General features: G+C 39.3%; 1 protein-coding gene across 1 annotated transcript; it reads right to left on the bottom strand.

Moving 5' to 3' along the window:
* Positions 1–229: 229 nt before the first annotated feature.
* On the bottom strand, positions 230–17,074 carry LOC111150060 (tryptophan hydroxylase 1). Its single transcript, XM_022507390.1, has 10 exons — positions 16,958–17,074; positions 14,517–14,700; positions 12,573–12,673; positions 9,444–9,511; positions 9,108–9,304; positions 7,095–7,230; positions 5,794–5,920; positions 4,221–4,316; positions 2,844–2,977; positions 230–404 (listed from the first exon to the last, which is right to left on the bottom strand). Exons 1-10 carry the CDS (start codon positions 17,072–17,074, stop codon positions 230–232), a joined length of 1,335 nt encoding a protein of 444 aa, XP_022363098.1.
* Between the last annotated feature and the right edge of the window lie 5,270 nt (positions 17,075–22,344).

Raw genomic sequence — 22,344 nt, 5'->3', positions numbered from 1 at the left:
ACAACTGATCAGTGAATTGTAACATATATGAATCATATTTCGCTAAAGCTGTTACCCCCAAAAAATAATAGGTAGTGGTATAGAGTATTCAGGGGCGAATTTTCAAAGAACTGATTAAGGAATAGGAGTGGAGAATATCGTTTGGCTGCTGTTCCTCCGCAAGCAGGTCTTCAAGAAAAGCAGGAGCTGGCCCACAGGCCTCGGAACTGGCGCTCAGACCCTCTCAGGATCAGCTGATCGGCTGTCTGCTGACCTTCGCAAGGGCATCACTGACGACATCGAGATCATGCTGCAGCTCCTTCATGGCGCTGGTTATGCTCTTGGTGTCTTTCAGGATCTGAACACTCCGTGTGTACGGATTATACTTCACTCCAAATGGACGCTTGATTGTTTTGGTAAATTCTCTATTTAAGAAATCAAATAAGAGGCAATCAATTTCCAGGAAGCAGAGGATGAAAACTGAATGAGCAACAGCAAACCTATTGCACACCAGAGGCGATGGATAAATCTTTATCAGTTGTTCACACAACCCATCTGACCTGCTTCCCTACACAGCACGTGCAGAGATCCCCTGGAATCCTACACAGATATGAAACCTAAAGCTGTCATAGACACACCCATGCCTGCATTGCCAGGGAAAGATCCTGTGGGTGACTTTATTAACGATTTATTACTTTATACATTTCTTGGCTACAGTAAGGAGACCGACTACAGTAGCTTGATCAGGAGACAGTGGCGCACTTGACTACCTAGTAACACCCCTCAGCTGTGATTTACCTAACTACACCCGCACACACACACACACACACACACACACCCCAAGAGCAGTCCTGCCTCCTGCACTTGGACATTCTTTCTATTTACAATGTTTTCCTCTAGCTTTCTCTCAAATGACCTAACTTCTACCCTTTCTTCATGCATTCAAGTCCTGCCCTCTTCATCAAGTCAACATTCGAACCTCTCATTTGGCACCCCCAAAAACAATTGTGTTCTAGACCCCTAGGAACACAGCTGAGGACAACTGTACATGAGTAAGGGCTGAAAAGCAGCTTGCAATCCACCTGGTCTACACAGGAGGGACCGATTCTTTGAGTCTGTGCAAAGAGACCATATGAGCTAGAGGTAGCCCTGCTGGTATTGTTATTTGGTTCTGGGTCTGGCCTAACTCCCCAAGTATCAGAAAATCTCTGGAAAACAAGGAACATGTCTTCAACCCCCATCTGTCCCACAATGATCTCACAATGTGACCTGAGACCCCTTCCACCAAATATTTTGTTGATTCTGCTTCTCTAGTCCTTCCTTTCTTACTACCTCTGTCTTGGCCCAGGCTCTCATTTTCATCTGAAGTATTACAAAAATCTCCTGAGTAGTTTCTCTGTCTCCAGTGTCTTTCTTTCTTAACAATACATATAGCTGATTAATAGTTAAAGCATAGTGGGGTGCCTAGGTGGCTCAGTTGGTTGAGCACCTGAGTCTTCATTTCAGCTCAGGTCATGATCTCAGGGTGGTGAGATCAAGCCCCGTGTCTGTCTCCACACTCATTGCAGAGTTTGCTTGAGATTCTCTCTCTCCCTTTCCCTTTCCTCCTCCCCTGACTTGTGCTCTATAAATAGATAAATAGAAGATAGATAGATAGATAGATAGATAGATAGATAGATAGATAGATAGATAAAATCATTTTTTTAAAAAGTGGTTAAAGCATGGGACGCCTGGGTAGCTCAGTCATTTAGTGTCTGTTTTCAGCTCAGGTCATGATTCTAGGGTCCTAAGATCGAGCCCTGCATCAGACTCCCTGCTCAGCAGGAAGCTTGTTTCTCCCTCTCTCACTCCCCCTGCTTGTGTTCCCTCTCTTGCTGTCTCTCTGTCAAATAAATAAATAAAATCTCTTTTAAAAAATAGTTAAAGCGCAGGACGCCTGGGTGGCTCAGTTGGTTAAGCAGCTGCCTTCGGCTCAGGTCATGATCCTAGCGTCCAGGGATCGAGTCCCACATCGGGCTCCTTGCTCAGCGGGGAGCCTGCTTCTCCCTCTGCCTCTGCCTGCCATTCTGTCTGCCTGTGCTCGCTCGCTCTCTCTCCCTCTCTGACAAATAAATAAAATCTAAAAAAAAAAAAAAATTAAAAAAAAAATAAAATAAAAAATAGTTAAAGCGGGACACCTGGGTGGCTCAGTTGGTTGAGCGGCTGCCTTCGGCTCAGGTCATGATCCCAGCAACCTGGGATCGAGTCCCGCATCGGGCTCCTTGCTCGGCAGGGAGCCTGCTTCGTCCTCTGCCTCTGCCTGCCACTCTGTCTGCCTGCGCTTGCTCTCTCTCTCTAATAAATAAATAAAATCTTTAAAAAAAAATAGTTAAAGCATAGCTTCATTGCATCACCTTTTTCCACCTCCCTTACTTATTTCATGCTCTCCCTTAGCCTAAAACTTAGCATATCTACATTCTATTCATCCTTCAAGTGCTTTCTCAGATGCCATTAAGCATTCCCTGTTCCCCCATCTAGAATAAATTGCTTCTGAATAAAATGGAAAACAAAGTTTCATCAGTATCTCTCTAAGGCTTTCTATGCTGTGATACAGTAATTTGCATATAGTTTATTTTTCCTAATAGATTATAAACTCTGATGGGAAGAAACCAGTTTCTCAATGTATCCGATTCATATATGTAAACACCAAACATCACCATAAACAACATACTCTAAATATTTATTTGTGAAAGGGAGCTACGTCAGAGGCAGACGTTACCTCGTAGGCTTCTAACTATCCAGCCCGCTTACTTCTGTGATTTGTTACCATCACTGGACCTATCTTTTGCAGAGGAGAGTGAAGCCATGGGGAAGATATACCTTACCTCATCTTCTCCTTTGCATCTTCAAAGCTTTCAGATACAAAGTAGACATCCTGAAAAGTTGTGATGAGACACTCCTGTTTGCAGGTAATCTTGGGATCAAAGGGCTTTACTTTGGCATGTCCAGAAAGTGAATGCTAGAAGACAGAGAGTCAGTGAATCAAAGAATACTGTCTAACTTCATGGATCACATCCCAAACATCACCACCAGAATCAACACACTGCTGAGGGCACTGACGTAATGGCCCAACCTATAATTCCAAACTTATTTCCTACAGCATTATTTGACCCACAATATACTCCAGCAAAACAAATGGCTTGCTATTCCCCATAAATGCCCTGAGATCATCTCCATGACTTTGTTCTAACACTCTTTCCAGGTAAGAGGCACCCGACGATCTTCATGTATATTCCTGCATTATGACACCGACTTCCTCACCTGCACTAGTTATTTCTGTAGGTGACTTGTACCCGCCATCACGTGATAGACTCCTGAGAGCAAGAAGTACCATGAACAGTATTTCACACACAACCCGTCACTCAGCAAACATAAGATCATTCCTTTATTGGGTAAATAATAATTCTCAAAGAATTCCATAGAATTTAGGAGAAGTTATGGCTTACACACTAAAAATGGTGAGGGAACAGCAAAACTTTGTAAGCAAAAGCTTTAAAATGCTTTAAAAAAAAAAAAAATATATATATATATATATCTGTTGGGACACCTGGGTGGCTCAGTGGGTTAAGTGCCCAGCTCTTGGCTTTGGCTCAGGTCATGATCTCAGGGTCCTGGGGTCAAGCCCCGCATAAGGTTCTGCACTCAGCAGGGAGTCTGCATTGGGAATTCTCTCTCTCCCTCTGCCCTTCCCCCCTCGCTTAGGTACTTTCTTTCTCCAAAATAAATAAATAAACCTTCAAATAAATAAATAACATGTCTATAGTGTGTCAACTATACTCAAAAAAGAGAGAAAGAAATTAAGTAATTAAATTCCACATATAAGGGTGTGCCTGGGTGCCTCAGTCTTTAAGCATCTGCCTTTGGCTCAGGTCATGATCCTGGGGTCCTGGGATCAAGTTCTGCATCAGCCTCCCTGCTTGGCAGGAGGCCGGCTTCTCCCTCTCCTTCTGCCCCTTCTTGTGTTCCTGCTCTCACTTTCTCTCTGTCAAATAAATAAATAATGTCTCTTTTTTTAAATTCCACATATAAGTAAAAAAAGAAAAATAGGGTATCTCTATAAGCCTAGGAAATAGAGAAAATTGTCTTTACTGCCACCCCAAGTATTTTCCATAGTATGCACTTGTTCAAGTCCAAAAACTCTTTCCGGTCGTATCAGTTATAGTATGTGAACATGGCTATGTGGAGAGATTTATGGCTTTTACCTTAAGTTCACTGATAGAAGAAAGTAATCCAGCACCAAAGACTCTCAGCTGCCCGTCTTGCTTACAGAGACCAAACTCCACAGTGAAAAAGTAGCACTGCAAAAGGACATTGATATTACTTTCACAGCCTGAATAACTCAATTTAAAACAAACAGCAACTATTAGTCACTGACCCACAGTGCCCTGGAAAGAAGTTCAAGATCCCCAGACCGGTTCCCAAGTATTTCTACAACCTGGCCTCATTCTAAACCAGCACTTCTCAAACTGCTGTTCCCAGGACTCTTGCATATTCTTAAAATTACTCAGGACCCGAAGGACTTTTTGTTTATGTGGATTACAGCTCACTAAATTTATTAGAGTAAAAGTTAAAACTGAAAACATTTACATGTCTACTAATTAATTTTAAAATGTAATAAACCATTTTATGATAACATACCAATTTAATGCAAAATAACTCTATTGCACAACATTTTAAAAAGGGTCAGGAAAGAAGCATTGTTTTACATTGTTCCCAATCTTTTTAAATGTCTGTCTAGATGTTATTTAATATCTGGCTAGAAAAACAAGATGGATTCTCCTATCTGCTTCTATATTTAACCTGTGGCCCTATGTTGTTTTAGTTAAAGGCTATGAAGAAAACTCAGCCTCACACAGATAAGCAGTTGGAAGAAGGCTATGGATTCTAATAGCCTTTTCAGATAACTGTGGATATTCTTTGACGCTACATCAAAACTCAACAAGTGCTAATTTCTTAGAGTTCAGCTGCAGTGTGGAATCTGAAACCATATCAATGAACTCTAGCTCTTATATTGAAATCCACTTTGCACCCTGAGTGTATATTTCACTCAAGGACCCTGTGCAAGGGTTTCAGGAACACCAGGGGGTCCCCAAACCACAATTTGAGAAGCACTGTTCTAATCATCCAGCCTTTTTCATACTACATCCCCCACCCTATCACACTCTGTTCCAGCTTCTTGTCATTTCCCCAGACACACCAAGCACCTCCTTGTATTTCCTTGGGTGCCGTTATCCTAAGATCCTCTTCCTTCCTTTCTTGGCAGGTGAAAACATGACGAACCTTCCCTAGGCTAGTCCAGACATTCCTCTTCCACGAAACCTTCCCCAAGCCATTCTTTGCCCTCCCAGAATACTCTGCCTAAACTTCTCTGTAGAGTTTACCCCATTCTAAAATGACTGTCTCCTTAAGTTGCACATAAACTCCTTGAAGGCAGGAACCAGATCTTTCTCATCTTTGTATTTCTAGCACAGAGGCTCAAAAGCATCTTTAGCATCATTTTCAGAGGACTCATCATTTTTACTAAAAAAAGATCTCAAACAATTAACATGATTGAACTCCAGCGTTTCTCTCTCTTTTTTAAAGCCCATGTCTCCTGTTGATGAATCTTAAAATTTCACATCCTCCTTTACTGCTATTGAAATTATTTAAATTAAATTAAATATGAGCAAAGACAAACTGTCTAACAGTCACCTTAAATACATCCTTTTAAACTGACACTCCCATCCCAAACCCGATAAGAATTACTGATCTCTATAGCTATTTTCCAATTTATACCGTTGCAAGTTTTTGAACAGACTCCTCTGAAGCTCCAAGGGAAGCCAGGCCAATTTCTTGGGAGAATTGAGCAAAACTAGGTTCAGCCAAAAGGGGAACATGACCTAAGAGCTCATGGCAAGTATCTCTGAAAAAGAGGTAAAAGTTCGTCACTCTTATATGCTCTTATATGCTCATGTCACATATAAACCACGGTCAACAATTCAATCAAACCAAAATCTGATCTTACTTTGATTCGGGTGGTATTACTTTGCAAGTGGACCACGAAAGACACTAGTAATTTACTGAAGAAACTATTTCGGTTCAAAACTTAGGCCACTTACAAACATATACACATAAGACACCCATAGACATGTCTGTCCCACACCCCAACCAAATCAGGTCTCTGCTCAAATGTCACCTTCTCAGTGAGTCCTTGTCTGATCACGCTTTTCAAAATAGAAACACTCCACACATCCGCCACATTCCCCTTTCTCTGCTTTACTTTTCTCAGTGGCACTTATCACCATTGATTGGTGATATTAAATACATATATTTACAGGGGTGCCTGGGTGGCTCAGTGGGTTAAAGCCTCTGCCTTCGGCTCAGGTCATGATCTCAGGGATCTGGGATCGAGCCCCACATCGGGCTCTCTGCTCAGCAAGGAGCCTGCTTCACCCCCCACCCCGCCTGCCTCTCTGCCTACTTGTGATCTCTGTCTGTCAAATAAATAAATAAAATCTTTAAAAATATATATATATTTACACATATATAAATTTACATATATTATATATTTATTATATTTATAGAAATTTACTTATTTATTATCTCTATCCCCACTGGAATATAAATTCTATGAAGGCAGAAACTTTTGTCTGATTTTTTACACTCCCTATGCTTAGGCTAGCACTGGGCACCTAACAGGTAACAGGCTGTCAATTAAAAATAGTACTGATGGGGCGCCTGGGTGGCTCAGTGGGTTAAGCCGCTGCCTTCGGCTCGGGTCATGATCTCAGGGTCCTGGGATCGAGCCCCGCATCGGGCTCTCTGCTCAGCGGGGAGCCTGCTTCCTCCTCTCTCTCTACCTGCCTCTCTGCCTGCTTGTGATCTCTCTCTGTCAAATAAATAAATAAAATCTTTTAAAAAAAATAGTACTGATAACGGCTAACATACATAGACCATGGAGCATGTATTATGTGCCAGGCACTGTTCCAAATTTTTTACACATGTTCATTCATTTAATTGTCACACCAGACTCCTGAAGGAGGTATCATCACGACAAATAACTATTTGATGAATGAATACTAAACGGAAGTACTCACGGCTCTGGGGTATAGAGAGGGTCGGAACTGTGTCTCACGTACTGTGTGCAGTGGAAAACCCGGAAGGCTAAACCTGATAAGAAATCTCTTGGTGACAGGTAACCAGCCACAGGACGGATGGAAAAACCAGTGCGCTCTGCAAAGCAAAGGAGAAAACGAGAAAATCTTCACCCCAACAGACCATTTTCTACAACATTTTAATTCTGCCAGTAGCATTTTAAGGGAAAACATGGAAACTCGCCCTCTGCTCTTCCACTTCCACCCAGTTCCTTTTGTACTTGGATTTCCCCACTCTGATGGGTGGACTTCATAGTCCAATAGAACTCTCCACAATAATGGAAATGCTCTACAGCTAGGCTACCCAGTAAGGTAGCCACTAACCACACAGGGCTATTAAGCACTTGAAATGTGGCTACTGTGGCTAGGAAACTAACATTTTGATTTACCCTAATGTGAATTATTTAAACAACCATATGCATCTAGGAGCCACCATATTTGATAGTGTAAAGAGCGCCTTCTAACCAATATTTTGTTTGAACAATCATTTAGGTTTGGGTTTCCCTCTTTGACAATTTCCCCTGAAACACCTTTAGCAACCTGTTCAGCAGCCAGCTCACACTCCAGACCCCAAGTGAACAGCTTTCCATTTTCTATCCCTAGCAAAATACTTCCTCCAAATCTCAAGTAAATTTAACGTGATAACTTCTACAGCATATGCTTGCCCATCTTTGTTGGACCCATATGTGAGGTTATGTGTGTTGGTTCTCTGTCATCCTAATCACTTTTTTTTTAAATCTAGTCTTTATAGGAACCATTTATAGAAGTTCTTCTCTTATAAAACAATAGTGCATTTTTCCTGCTTAGTTTTTCTTAGTTTTGTGCATAGTGGTTGACAAACAAGAATTATGGAGTCAAACAGATATGTAGGTTTTTATGATGATCTATGTAAGAAATTCAAAGATAGAAATTTCAGACCATGATGGAAATAAACATGAAAAACATAACTTCTATTTGTTCCCTAAGGTTCTAGTCTGCTGAGATCAAGGGGGATATTTATCTTTCTTATATATTGTAAACCCTGGAGATCACTAATCATTTTACTTCCTGTACTAGCTAGAAAAAATAAGGAAGCCTGAACCAAATAAGCAGGAAGAACTAAAAGGAAAAAAAACTGTTGATGCTTCTTTGTTGATGCTTCTACTAGCACATCTTCTTTCTTGGGAGAATGATGGGGTCTTAGGGTGGAAAGGAGCTTTGGAGACCATTTACTCCAGTCTTCTCCAAGTAGCTTGAGTGTTCTCTACCACATCCCTGACAAGTGGGTGTAGAACTTTTGCATGAAAACCTCCAGGGGTGCAGAAATCTCATGAGCCTGTTCCATTTTCAAATGGCTCATTTAACAAGGTCCTCTCCATTTTGAGCTAAAAGCTTGCAGTTTCTATCCAACTGTCATTTACTTTAGGGTCACATAGTATTCCCTCTATTACATAAGATGATCAGCTAGTATTTAAATAAAGCTATCATGGCCCCTATATCTCCAGGTTAAACATCCTAAGAGTCCTTCAAACTTTACTTATATAATACATTTTCCAAGCTCCTTATAATTCTGCTCACTTCTCCACATTCACTCCAGATTATAATTGTCCCTCTTCAAATGGGATGCCCAATACTGGGTCCAATACTCCAGGACACAGTAAGAAAAATTCTGACCTCCCATACACTTGAACTTTTTATTCCTCTATTAAAAATTCTGTCATGGGGCACCTGGGTGGCTCAGTCATTAGGCGTCTGCCTTCGGCTCAGGTCATGATCCCAAGATTCTGGGATCGAGCCCCGCATCGGGCTCCCGGCTTGGTGGGAAGCCTGCTTCTCCCTCTCTCACTCCCCCTGCTTGTGTTCCCTCTCTCGCTGTGTCTCTCTGTCAAATAAATAAATACAATATTTAAAAAAAAAAATTCTGTCATGATCACAACAGAGCTCAACATACCCCTTACAAAAAATGAAGCATATTACCTTTTAAAAAGTTTGAGACATCTTCCAATTGTGGGATATTATCTTCCCGGTATCCACAATATTTAGAAAGCAAAGGTAAGTTTTTGAGATACTCTCTGCAGGCGTGGGTTGGGTAAAGTTTGTTGAGCTCTCGGAACACAGTTCCCCAGGTCTTAATCTCCTCTTCAGTGAATTCAACTTTGGGAATGGGGTCTCCACTAGTGAGACATACAGAGTTATTTTGAATTAGCATTCAGTAAACAATAGCATTTATCTTTTATTTGATAAATGAGCATAATCTACTCTATTCATTTTTTTATTTCAAAATTGAGTAAGTTATTTTTATAATATACTTACTGTTTATAGTTCATAGCCAAGTCTGCAAAATATTTCCGTCTTTTACGGTAAGCATTGTCTTTGAAGCCCTGATAATTAAAGAAAAGTTTAAAAATATCCATATTAAAAAATTTGACAAATGATATCTAGGGAACATTTAATTATTACTCAAGTTACGATATTAAAGGGCTACATAATTGTAATTTTGAGTAAGCACTGTTTAGAAATGTATGATTATTTTTATTTTAAAGGCAATCTTATGGGTGAGAGGGATGGGGTAAGTGAGTGTTGGGCATTAAGGAGGGCATGTGATGTAATGATCACTGGGTGTTATATGCAACCGATGAATTACTGAACTCTAAACATCTGAAACTAATGATACACTAAATGTTAACTAATCGAATTTCAATAAAATAAGTTAATTAAAAAAGGCAATGTTATAGGAAAGCTTAATACTATAATGGCTACTAAATAAAAGATACTATAGATACAAAGATACAATAATCTTATAGTGGCTACAAAAATAAAATGGTTTGAGGAATAAGAAAAGCATCATCCTAGTTAAACACACAACTCTTTTCCAAATGTGAGATTTTTTTTCTTAATCGTTTGACAACACCTTCAGCTATATTTTCCTGTAATCATAATTCATAATAGAATGGTAACTAATAATACATGGAGTCATGACAACTAAATCTAGCCTTAGATTTCATCACAAAATGCAAACATATTCATATTTGCTAAAGCAAACAATAATAATAAAAAGATAAAATAGTAACATTAGAATTTATACCTAGAAAATATTTTTTAAAAAACCAAACAGAAAAAATAAGACTTCAAAAAGCAAAGCCCAGGAGAAAAGAGCCAATAATGCAAAACAGGAAAAAAAGGGGAAGAAATAAGAAGGGAGAATGAGACTTATCTCTTTAACACAGATTTACAAGCCCCTCCTATGCACCTGGCCTTGTGCTAAAATCCAGAGAAACAAATAGGAGCAAAGCACAACCTGGGTCTTCAGGGAGTTTACATTAACCAATTATTATGAAACAATATGCTAACTGCCTTATTAGAGATATGCCCAAAATGCCACTGAACTCAAAAGAGAAACTCCTAATCCAGCATATGTGAAAGAGAGTAAGGGTGGTCAGGAAGGGTTTCCCAACAGTGACTCCCAAGCTAAGTCTCAGAAAAGGAGTGGGGACAGTTGGGTGGGAAAGGACAGAAAGGATAGCATCAATGTCAGTGCAGCAATGAAAAACAGTAAGCTGTGACTGAGGAAATGTGAGCTGGAGCTTGGAGAAGGAGGTGGAGCCTGGCGCAGACTAGTTTGAGGCCTGCTAGTCCGGGTCTGAAACAGCTTGGATTTCAGTCTTTGGGTGGGTGATGGGAAGCCACTGGTGATTAAAAAAACAAACAAACAAACAAACAAACAAAAAAAACATCTTTATTGATATATAATTCACACACCATAAAATGTTAAAGTGTACAGTGTCATGATTTTAGTACAGTCACAGTGTAGTGCAACCACTTCACTATAATTTCAGAAAATGTTTATCCCCAGAAGAAACACCACACTCATTCACAGACTCCCCACCATTTCCCTTCATCTCCAGCCCCTGGCAACCATTAATCTACTTTCTGTTCCTATGAATTTGGGTATTCTGGATATTTCGTATAAAAGGAATCATGAACACATGGTCTTTTGTGACCAGCTTCTTCTATTATCACAGTTTTCAAGGTTCCTCCCTGTTGTCGCATGCATGTATCAGTATTTTGTGTTAATTTATGATCACTAATATTCCATTTTATGGACTTATCACAATTTACTGATCTGCTTATCAGTGGATGGGCATCTGGGTTGTTTCTACTTTTTTGTTACTATGAATTAAGCTGCTATGAAAATTTGTGTACAAGTTTTTGTATGAACACATGTTTTCAATTTTCTTAGATGGGTACCTAGGTATCGTTGGTGAGTTTTAGGCAGAAAAGGGATAATGATCATACTGAAGTTTTAGATCATTCTCGTGACTATGAGGAGGGTGGGTTTGAGGTGGTGAGCTGGAGGCTGAGGGATCAGTTAAAGGTATGATAATAGGGATAAATTAGGAACAAATTTAAGCAATATTTAGGAGGTAAAAATCAGTAGCACTTGGTAGTAGATCAGAAAAAATTATTTAGCCACCTCTCCATAAACATGCTCTGGATTTTCTTACCACTGAACCTTTGCTCATGTTACAATGAACTGTCCTTTCTTCCCATATCTTTCCTGCCAAACTCCTTTAAGACTGTGTTAAAATGTTGCCTTTCTCTGATCTCTTCAATGAGAAGTGTTTGCCTTCTTATGTACACCTCAAAGCAATCTGTTCATTCCATTTAGGACTTTTCACAATTTACTCACATGCTTATTTATAGATGTGTGCTTTATTTTCCAACTAGACTGCAAATGCCTTGAGGGCAAATACAATTACAATTAATAAATTGCTCAATGCGATATTATGGAAAAAAGGGTAGATCAGCTGAGGGCTCTCTAAGGCAATATGCAGCCAACGAACAGATCTACTAAGTGGCATATCAAAGACCTGCTGCATACAACTCCAAAATGGCACTCTTTTTTTTCTCGACCTTCCCAGAACCCTACGACTCCAAAGGCAACCCTAATGCTCTGGGCTTGCTAATTATCCAACTCATGCCTGTACTATGTCTCGTATAATTTTCCAAAGAAACAACTTCCCAGTTCATCAACTGCCTAATAAATCAGTCCTGCCGGACAGCGTGAGTAGTAAGTATTTCTCCCTTATCCTTACCTGTCCCCCCCATTTCCAATAATCCATACCCACTTAAACAAAAACTGCTGCGGATACTGTCTTCATTTTAGCAGAATTCTTGAGAATTCTATGACAGAGAAGCTCTTATTAATAGGAATGCCAGACATGGGACAGGGGTTTCAGAGCTAATGAATTTAGATGCTCTTCAGACATTAGTTGGGATTCCGCCAATGTGGAAAACTACGGGCACTTCCCGAAATCCAGATTAAAACTAGATCCCACTTATTCTGGAATAAGCACCTTCTCCAAAAAAAGAAAAGAATTTCCCCTAATTTTTAGTTTGCTTTAAATTATTTTCATGGAACTATTTATTAAAAATATTTACAGGATGATCGGCATCCAGTTCAGATCCATACATCAGAACTCTGTTGGCACAATGGTCCAGGTCAGAAACCTTCTTTGGAAACCAAGGAACAGTTTCCATACCTGCAAAATACAAAACCACTAACAGTTGAGATCTGAAGGCAATAAGAAAGAAGAAATTAAGAAAGTCATAAGTACATTTGGATGAAATTTTTTTTATTGTAGCTTGTACTCTGAGGCAAAATTTATATAAGTAAGTTGCCCTTTTTCTAATAAGTAAAATTCATTCAAAATTTTTTAGTTCAAAGAAATTTTTGAGCCTTGATTTCCTAAGCATTGGAGAAATGCTATACTTTAGTAATAGAATTAAAGTATCAAAAAAATTGTATAAGCTACATATTAACTATCATTTTTAAAAAAACAGAATAAGGTGCTAATTTAATGAGAATTTTGAATGTTTCTTTTCATTGATGCAAAGGCTTTTAGAGATCACTGATGCCTTTGTCACTTTGATCTCTCACCCCCTCACCTTCCCTCTGAGATACAAGCCCTCCTGTAACTCTGGGCGTTTGCATCTGCTGTTCTCCTTCTCTCCAACCCCCCCCCCCCCCGCCATCCTTCTATTTTCCTAAGAATATCCTTTTCCTCCTTCAAGACCCAAATCAAATGAACCTTCCCCAACCCTGTAGGTGGAGCTAATTCTCTGTCCCTGGGGCTCTGATTCTCTGAAACTGATCTGCTTATATCTATCTGTCTTATAGGAAAGATCAGGAAGGACTCTAGGGGAAGGGCTCTATGTTTGTATCCCTGTTTCTTCGTAGAAATAACTGACATAAATCAGTATTCCCTAAATATCAACTGAACCATTTAGCCCCTAGAAAACTCCTCATTTTACAGATGGGATAATCAAAGCTCAGAGAGGTAGTTTATCCAAGGTAACTCATCTCTGTTGGAAGAGAGGGGACTAGAATTCAATCCACCTTGTTCCAGCCCAATGCTCTTTTTAACATACGCAAAAGTGATAGTCAAGTAGATTTAACCAGAAATACCACAGGCGCACGAGTCACTCAAAATAGACAGGAGCAGAGTCCTAGGCTCCTGCCCCACCAGCTGTTAACCCTTCGGTTATTTGTAGTGGGCCTGGGACTCTGAGGGTAGCATCTGGAGCACACAGCCTTCAGGCATGGCGGGGATATGCAAGGGACTCGGGGAAACAGCTATCTGGCACTCATGAATGGAAGCATATTATTATTTTAATAACTTACAACAGCCATACAAATACATAACAAATGAGTATCGGCCCTGATTACACCCCAGTACCGATACAGTACAATAATCTACAGTACCCAGTACAATAATCTAAGGGATTATTCTAAATTATGTACTATATACAAAATGTGGTTCAATTATCCTTTTATCTTTTGTCCCAAGGATTTTTTCCACAACAGAAGTTCTTAGCCACCTGAAACCTTAGGAGGCTTTGTTGCTTTTCACTTGCTTTTGGTGGGAGTGGGGAAAGGGAGGACTGCGTAGAGAGTGTATTCACATCATAGTTGTCAGCGACTGTCAATATTCTCAACAAATTTGAATATTCACTTCATATCTGCCAGATGCTAAGCCCTGTGGGAATTTCTAAGTGCTCAGGAATTGTAAATTGAAGGTTTGTGAAATTAAGAAACACTTGATGATTTGGAAACTGAGAAAACTTAATTAATTTCCAACCATTCTGAATTCTTTCTTCTACCCAGTGTTTCCCTTTCACTTCTCTCACACTTGATAAAATGTTACTTCATAAGTGTTCTATAGTATTTTGAGCAATTACATTTTGGGCTCCCTTCAGTACCAAACTAAGGAATTTGAAGAGACAGTGTTTTATTTTTATGTTCGTGCCTTCAAGATAAATATAAGATTGGACACACTTTATGTACTTAATCTTCTGAGTGGGATTTTCACTTTTCAAACTTACCATCTTCCTTCACAGTAAAATTATCTGGTGGATTCACAGAGAGAACGTTAGTATGGGACTTCAACAGATGAAAAATGTCATTCAATTGTTCTCTGTTGATATCACAGTCCACAAAAATCTCAAATTCTGAGTTTCTTCTCTTTGATTTTCGAGACTCGATATGTAACAGGTTCACATGCTTCTCCTGAGTAAAGCAGAGAGTAAAGAGACATATGACAGCCTCAAGTGGTAACAGTCACTGAGCTCATTACTTTTATTGCCACTAAAAATCAATTCCACACTTGCCATCATAGTCAAAAGAGAAAAATGGTGTTTTTAATCCTGCCAACAGCAAAATAACTCCCCCTAAATATTATTACTGTCCAAAAAAGTTTGAAAATTTTATCACACCCTCCAGAAACTAATAAAATAACACCTACTAGAAGGCCCTCAATTGCCAGAACTGAACAGCCTCAAATCAAAATATCAACTCTCCTAGATAAAAAGAAAGTTTCAAAAATTGATCACAAATGAAAGTGTTTTCAAAAAGTGATATTATTTTTAGTCCTTTAGAAAGGAAAGTTTCCTTTGTGAATATGCATTTAATAAAATTAGATGAACATCTTGAACAGTGTCTTTAATACCTCAAATATCTTAAGCTACAAACTTAGTAACCAGCTGAAGCAGATTACTTCTTCTGCTCTCTTCCCATGCCAGCCCAAACTGGGTGCCATATGTGCAAACCTGTGGGAGGAGGATATCTTCTCTTACCAACTTGGATAGCTGAGGACCAGCACCAGTGGCATAATAATGAAAAATAAGAGCCAGTTACTCAACATCTAAAAAAATGAGGTTAGAATAGCTTATTTCCAACACTAACCAGTTCAATTTGAATTAACTTGGTGAACACCTAAGTAGCCAGGTAAGAACTGTGAAGTATACAAAGCAAAGCAAGTCAAACAAGGAGTTTATCATCTAGTTGGCTACCACAGGAAAGGCTAAAAGAAAACACAAGTAGTAAGTATTTAGGTGCAGAAGATATTCTGGGAAAAAGCATTATGAGCCAGAGAAAGTAGACATTTTCATGAAGCAGACAGGAACTGAGATGAGTCTTAAAGAATAGATAGAGTAGGAAGACAGAAGGGTAGGAGGATTCCAAACAGGAAGAACTGTAGATGCAAAGGTAGAGATGAAGTAAGAATTATTAGGAACATAACCAACAAGAAAAAAGAGTATCAGGGATGTTGGGAAAACTGTCAGGACAACATCAAAATAAAAAGCTTCTGCACAGGGGTGCCTGGGTGGCTCAGTGGGTTAAAACCTCTGCCTTCAGCTCAGGTCATGATCTCAGGGTCCTGGGATAGAGCCCCACATCGGGCTCTCTGCTCAGCAGGGAGCCTGCTTCCCCCTCTCCCTCTGCCTGCCTCTCTGCCTACTTGTGATCTCTGTCTGTCAAATAAGTAAATAAAATCTTTAAAAAAAAAAAAAAAAGCTTCTGTACAGCAAAGGAAACAACCAACAAACCTGAAAGGCAACTTACTGAATGGGAGATGATACTTGCAAATGACGTATATGATAAAGAGTAGTATCCAGTGTATATAAAGAACTGATACAACTCAACACCCCAAAAACAATTAATCCAAATTTGAAACCAGTAAGACAATACTTGATAACATTACCCAAGTTCTGGTTTCCTCACTTGTGAACACATGGATTTGTAGATACCCTGTTTTCTTAGGATGGATTTATCGGTGGGGGGCACCTGGGTAGCTCAGTTAGGTAAACCTCCAGCTCTTGATTTTGTCTCAGGTCATGATCTCGGAGTCATGAGCTCAAGCCCTGCATAGGGCTTTACGCTGAGCACTGAGCATGGAGCCTGTGTAAGATTCTCTCCCCTCACTGCACCCGCCCCCCAGCTCATGCATGCATGTTTCTCTCAAAAAAAAAAAAGATTAAAAGGTGGATTTATGGAAGTGGAATAACTGGGTCAAACTGCGTGAACATCTTAAGGTTCCTAATACTTATTGTTTCCCTACACATTATGCCAATTTACGCTTGCACCAAAGGTGTATTTAGTTCCAAATGCATTGAGGCTTTGACAGTAGGGAACAGTATAATTTTGGAATTTTTGTTATTTTGCTCTATTAAAAATACCATGGAATATATTACTAATGTCATCAAATAATATTAAAAATTTAATATTCTATTTAATTAAAACAAAATTAAAATCTGCTTCTCTGAAATCTGTGAAGTGAATCTTTCCTCCCGTTTGTGTCTTCTTTTCTGTAAATGGTTTGTATCCCTTGCCCATTTGTTAGAATTGAGCAATATTTTAGAAACTTAAGTGCTTAAGAAATTTCTTCTATCCATCTCCAAAGAATTTACAGTAATTTATTTTTTAAATATAATTTTAGAGACTCATTTGAGAAGACGACTATGCAAAAAATATGGAGAGTGCTTACCTGGAAGATTTTCAGTGCTTTTATGAGTCCACCAACTTCATTCTTCAAGGAAAAAATGAGGGTTGCTCTCCCTCTTTCTAAGGAATGATCTTTATTTTCCTTATTGTCTTCAATCATGGTGAATTTGGTGTAGTTCTCTAAAAACGAGGTATGAAAACAGAAAGAGAGCTCTAAAAAAAAGAAGTTGTGCAATATAGACTATATTTGATAATATTTGAAACCAGTAAGACAATACTTGATAATATTACCCAAGTTCTGGTTTCCTTACTTGTGAAACATGGATTTGTAGATACCCTTCGTAAGACTATAATGAGACCAATGTAAGATAAAATATGGCCTAACATAGTTCTTAGGATATAATGAGCATACAATGCATGTTGCTAGTTTCCTTTTTCTTTTTTTCTAATCCAGTCCCTTCAGGGTGTAATTCATGCCCACTGGCTTCCTGCAGTCCTCCGACTGTGGCCTGAACTGGGCACTCTTCCACTATGAAAGACTACCTCCTCTCCCCCGACAATTTCAGCACTTTATTATATTGGGTCTCTAGTGTTTTATTCATGCATGTCTTGTCTTTCAACAAGACAGCAAGCCCTTCAGAACAGAGACAAGTCCTTCTATTTCTTTTTTTTTTTTAAGTCCTTCTATTTCTTTTGTAAATTCAAGAGCCTGGCAGCTCGGGACACGGGGGGGGGACCACAAGGTCCTTTAGCTATTTAAGGCACCAAGAAAAGACTGGGATATATAATTCAAAGTTTACTTTTTGATTCATTGAGTTTTAAATAAAAACTGCTTAAATATTTTTAGTTGTGTCAATTTATTCTCTATAACTAAAACAATCTCTATGCCAAATGCTTTAAAACCAAAAATCTGGTTAAACTTAATAATAGTCTGGATTTTTCTGTGATTCAACTGTTTACTAATGGTAAAATAAATGAAATTTCAACCCAAGCACATTCATGTGTCTAAAATATCATACTCAGTGTTAAAGCAGTAAGGAATAAAAAACAAAGAAGACAATTTGCCCGCAATGGATTCAGACTTATGTAACGAGGGAGGGGGAAGAGAGACAGATTTCCCAATAAGCACAAATAAGCAGAAGAGAATAAGACCCTGAGATCCCAGCTATGATATCTGAGGGGCACACCACCTTCCTCAACCCCCACCTTCCCACCCTGTGACAAATATCCTAAAGATAAACAGAGATGGCTTCTGGCCCATCCATAAGTCTGATCAGAAAGGATTTATGAATGAGAAACAAGAGGTCTTAAAAGAGACTTCCAGCTGCAAAGAAACTGTACCTTTGGTAAACTTAAAGTATATACAGGAAATTCTGAACTGGTAGCTCTGGGGCTAAAAATTCAGGGATGCATTCTCAAAATACATTTAGAAATGTGAAAACCTTTCGAGACATTTCTTATCTAACTATCACTGAAAGGTCGTAGGCTTTTTTTTTTTTTCCACACAGAGTATGGGTAATTTTGTCCTCTCATATATAAATGCAAACAGTAAGAGACATAATATCATATGGCAAATTGCTAGTAACAAATTCATCTACAAATTCACCTGGACAAGTTCTAATTTCTATGTGTATAAGTTTCCTTATTTGTAAAATTGGAGGGAAGATAACTGACATCAGTCTCATGGTTATAAGGAGGATTTACTTATATATATATTTAATGTGTATAAAACAATTAGAACAGTTGCTGACCTACACAAAGTACTCAGTTAATACTAGCTCTAATAATGGGAAGTGCATCCCAAATTTCCTGGTCTTCAAAAAAAGTTAAAATATTAAATATAATAAAAATGACATTCTAGGGACGCCTGGGTGGCTCAGTTGGTTAAGCGGCTGCCTTCGGCTCAGGTCATGATCCCAGCGTCCTGGGATAGAGTCCCACATTGGGCTCCTTGCTCAGCGGGGAGCCTGCTTCTCCCTCTGCCTCTGCCTACCACTCTGTCTGACTGTGCTCATGCTCTCTCTCTCTAACAAATAAATAAATAAAATCTTTAAAAAAAAAAAATGACATTCTAAACTCCTCTAGCTAAGAATTTTCTTGCCCGGGGAATTAAGCATGTCACAAGATGGTAAAGGTTGTTTTATGACATGAAACATAAGTATTCTTTTGTCTTAAGGTGATTTTCAGTTTCATTAGTGTATTTATATGAAACTCCTAAAATATATTAAGTTTCAAATTTCAAGTGAATGATTCAGCAACACATTTGTAAGTAGATGAAGACTCTAGTCAATCCATATTTACTAAGTCCCCATTTTCCTTGATATTGTCCCCATAACATGCTGAAGAAAAAGGATTCTGCAAATATAAGTTACTTCCTAATACACCATCATGTTCATAATGAAAGCAAATTTTAACAACTGGGAGCAAGGACCAGAGAACAGTAGAGAAAGGTGATTTTTGCCAGTCAGTGAGAAAACTTGACAAAATTTCAGATCTCCTGACAGTTCATCCTTCAGTGATCTTTCAGAGTTTAGAATGCAACTCTTGTATAAAACTATATAAAGATTTCCTCTCACATTTCAAAATTAGCCCTTAAGCTCCCCTGGAGCCATTTTAAAAAGGTAGTAACAGTCATGGCTGGCCTCACTCCATCCTTTTGGATTTCAAAAATCTCTCTTCTTTCCCTGGTTCTGGAATAGATCTAGTTTTGCCACCAACTTCTTTTTAATGGGTAGAGGAGAGAAAGGTGAAGGATACCTTAACAGAATATTTATTATGCACAAAGCATTTTATATTGAAATTTAGAAACATTCCTATCCTTAAAGTTTCTCAAAAGGAACTTTTGGTAAAAAAATAATAATAATAATAATTAAATAAAAATAAAAATAAAATAAAAATCTAGAAGAAAACAATTCTCATCTACTCCCCTATCCCCACCCTCCACCCACTGCCCAAACCCCCAAAATAAGTTTACAGAATATAGGGCTCTGATCTAAGAGCATAACTTTGGTTGAGCTTATGAGGCATCAGTCCTTTTTTCCCTTTATTCAACTACCCCCCAAACCCTTTTCAGAACCTCAACATTTTCTCTTGTCACTTTGTTTCCTTTCTCCCCTCAGCATATCTACCCCCTCTACTTCTTCAGGGGCAAAAACCATAGCACAGCCTGGTAAGATAAAAAGCTATACAGTGTCCAATGCATCACTCCTGTTTAAACCCATGTCTCATCAAAAAAAAAAAAAAATACAAAAAAAAAGGTATATATTTTATTTAAAAAAAAAAAAAAAACTCTAATGAGCCAATGCCAACTGGTATTTTCCCCTCTCCCATAAAAGGCAGGGAGTTGTTCTGCTTCATCTCCTGGCCGGACTAAAGATGCACTGGTGTTCCGGATATACCATGGGAAATAAGGAAGACATATCAAAAAGGAGTCAGAAGATCAACAGCCCCTTGAAAAGTAGAGGTCAAGGTGCTTAAATCGACTAATTCTTTTCTCCGTTCAGTTTAATCAGTAACAGGTATAATTTAAATGTATCTGTTCTAAGAAGCACAAAGCACTACCAAATTAAAATATTTTGAAATCACAGATGCTGTTTGAAGACAGAACTAAAAGCTATGCAAAGGACTGATGCGGAGGGAGAGAATCTTACTTTTCTTTTTTGACTTGGGGAAAGGAATAATAATGAAAGTAGAGATGAAATAAAAGAGAAAACAGTGCCCATGAAAAACATTTTCTGGGCGCCTGGGTGGCTCAGTGGGTTAAAGCCTCTTCCTTCAGCTCAGGTTATGATCCCAATGTCCTGGGATCGAGCCCCGCTTCCAGCTCTCTGCTCAGCAGGGAGCCTGCTTCCTCCCCTCTCTCTGCCTGCCTCTCTGCCTACTTGTGATCTCTGTCTGTCAAATAAATAAATAAATAATCTTTTAAAAAGTTAAAAAAAATTTCCTAGGAAATAAAGGCACTGGCAAGGAAAATGGAAATAGAAGACATATCCCTACCTAAAGATAAGCTAATATGATAACAACATATATACAAGTAAACTCCAGTGCTGAAATTCATAAACCACACATTATGCCTTTACAGGAACACTTCTAGTTACTTTAAGCTGTGTTCACATCTACTTTTAAAGCAAATAAATGAATTCCATCCTTCTTTGAGAATTAATTGATGGGTACAAACTTTTACTGGATGGATTAGAACTAGAACTCCATTTTTTTCACCCAAACCAACTAGAGTAGAACATCAGTGGGGAATTAATTTTAACCCACTGAAACCAAACAGTCAGAGGCAAGTTTAAGCTTACATAGTGGATGTGGACTACTAGCACTGTTTGTCAATTGTAACCTTGTACTGTGTTAGGGTGCTGGTGATGAAGGTAGATGTGATGCTGAGAGGCTTGGCAACTGAAAAGTCCTTTTCTTTGGAGATATCTAAGGGAAGGTTCCCTTCATGGGAGAAGGAAAAAAGAGGTGCTGCCATTTGGTCAAGAGGAAGGAAAGGAAGAAGAATGCATTTGTTTCTTGCTAACACAAAGGAGTTATACAGATTTGAGTTCAACTCTGAACTTTCCAAGAAATGCAAAAATATAAGAAGCACCCACCTCACAGATTTTGTCGTGAAGGTGAAATCAGATGATGTGTAAAGAGCCTGTTGTTGGCACACAGCAAGCCTTCAAAAACTGTGTCTTTTCTTCCCAAAAAGGGTAGGAGAAAAGAAGAGTCACCACAGGGGTACAATTTCGACTCCCCAGATCCAGATCTCCACAGCTGGTTACTTCCTGAGAGAGTGACCCTGCCTCTGTGCACTGGCCCAGCGCCCCCAAATCCTCGACGACGGTGGTCCCTGATCCCAGCGGGAAGGAGCCACCCCACTCACCTGTGAAGCTGCTGATGATTAAGCTGGGACTGACTGCGGCACGGCACTGTACGCCTCTTATAGGAAGCGGGAGTCTTAGCCGGCCAATAGGCGCCCGAGGCGGCCGGGCAGCAGCCAATGAGAAGGGAGTTCGCCTGCAGGGCGGGGACGAGTCGGCCCGGAGCTGACCGCGGCTTGGTGCTGACGGTCCCCGCCAGCCTGCACCCTTAGCCTTTAGATATATTGACTCGTGTTTTAATTAAGCTAATGCCAGGCCATTCTTAACTACATAAGTCACATATTAAACAACCCAGCGCTGGAAATTCCCTCCAAACCAAGATGACATCTATTGACATAATGACCTTCTATAGGCTTGTCTGTTTCTCCCGGTGGGCACCAAAGCAGGAATTCCCCCCTCCTCCCCCATGTCTCTGTGCTTCTGGTTTATTTGATGGCCCAGCCCTACTTCACCATTCTTTTGGTGCCTTCCCTTGTTCCTTGAGGAAGAGCAATTGTTTAAATTATTAGAAGGGAAGAGCTCAACAGGCTTCCAATTAAAGAAATGTTAAAGTTGCTAG

Source organism: Enhydra lutris, unplaced genomic scaffold, assembly GCF_002288905.1.
Source record: "Enhydra lutris kenyoni isolate GAN:26980312 unplaced genomic scaffold, ASM228890v2 scaffoldscaffold22, whole genome shotgun sequence".
Taxonomy (NCBI): domain Eukaryota; kingdom Metazoa; phylum Chordata; class Mammalia; order Carnivora; family Mustelidae; genus Enhydra; species Enhydra lutris.
Note: the sequence above shows the minus strand (reverse complement) of the source record. Positions and strands in the feature narration are given on the sequence as shown.

Bases quoted from the DNA above. Each gene is read 5' to 3' on its own strand.
- LOC111150060 (XM_022507390.1), bottom strand. From the start codon at position 17,074: ATGATTGAAGACAATAAGGAAAATAAAGATCATTCCTTAGAAAGAGGG. The intron at 9,512-12,572 runs GTAAATATTTTT...TTTAATTATCAG, and splicing joins AACTGGATGCCGATCATCCT to GGCTTCAAAGACAATGCTTA. The intron at 4,317-5,793 runs GTATAAATTGGA...GTCCTTTTGCAG, and splicing joins CTGTTCAAAAACTTGCAACG to TGCTACTTTTTCACTGTGGA.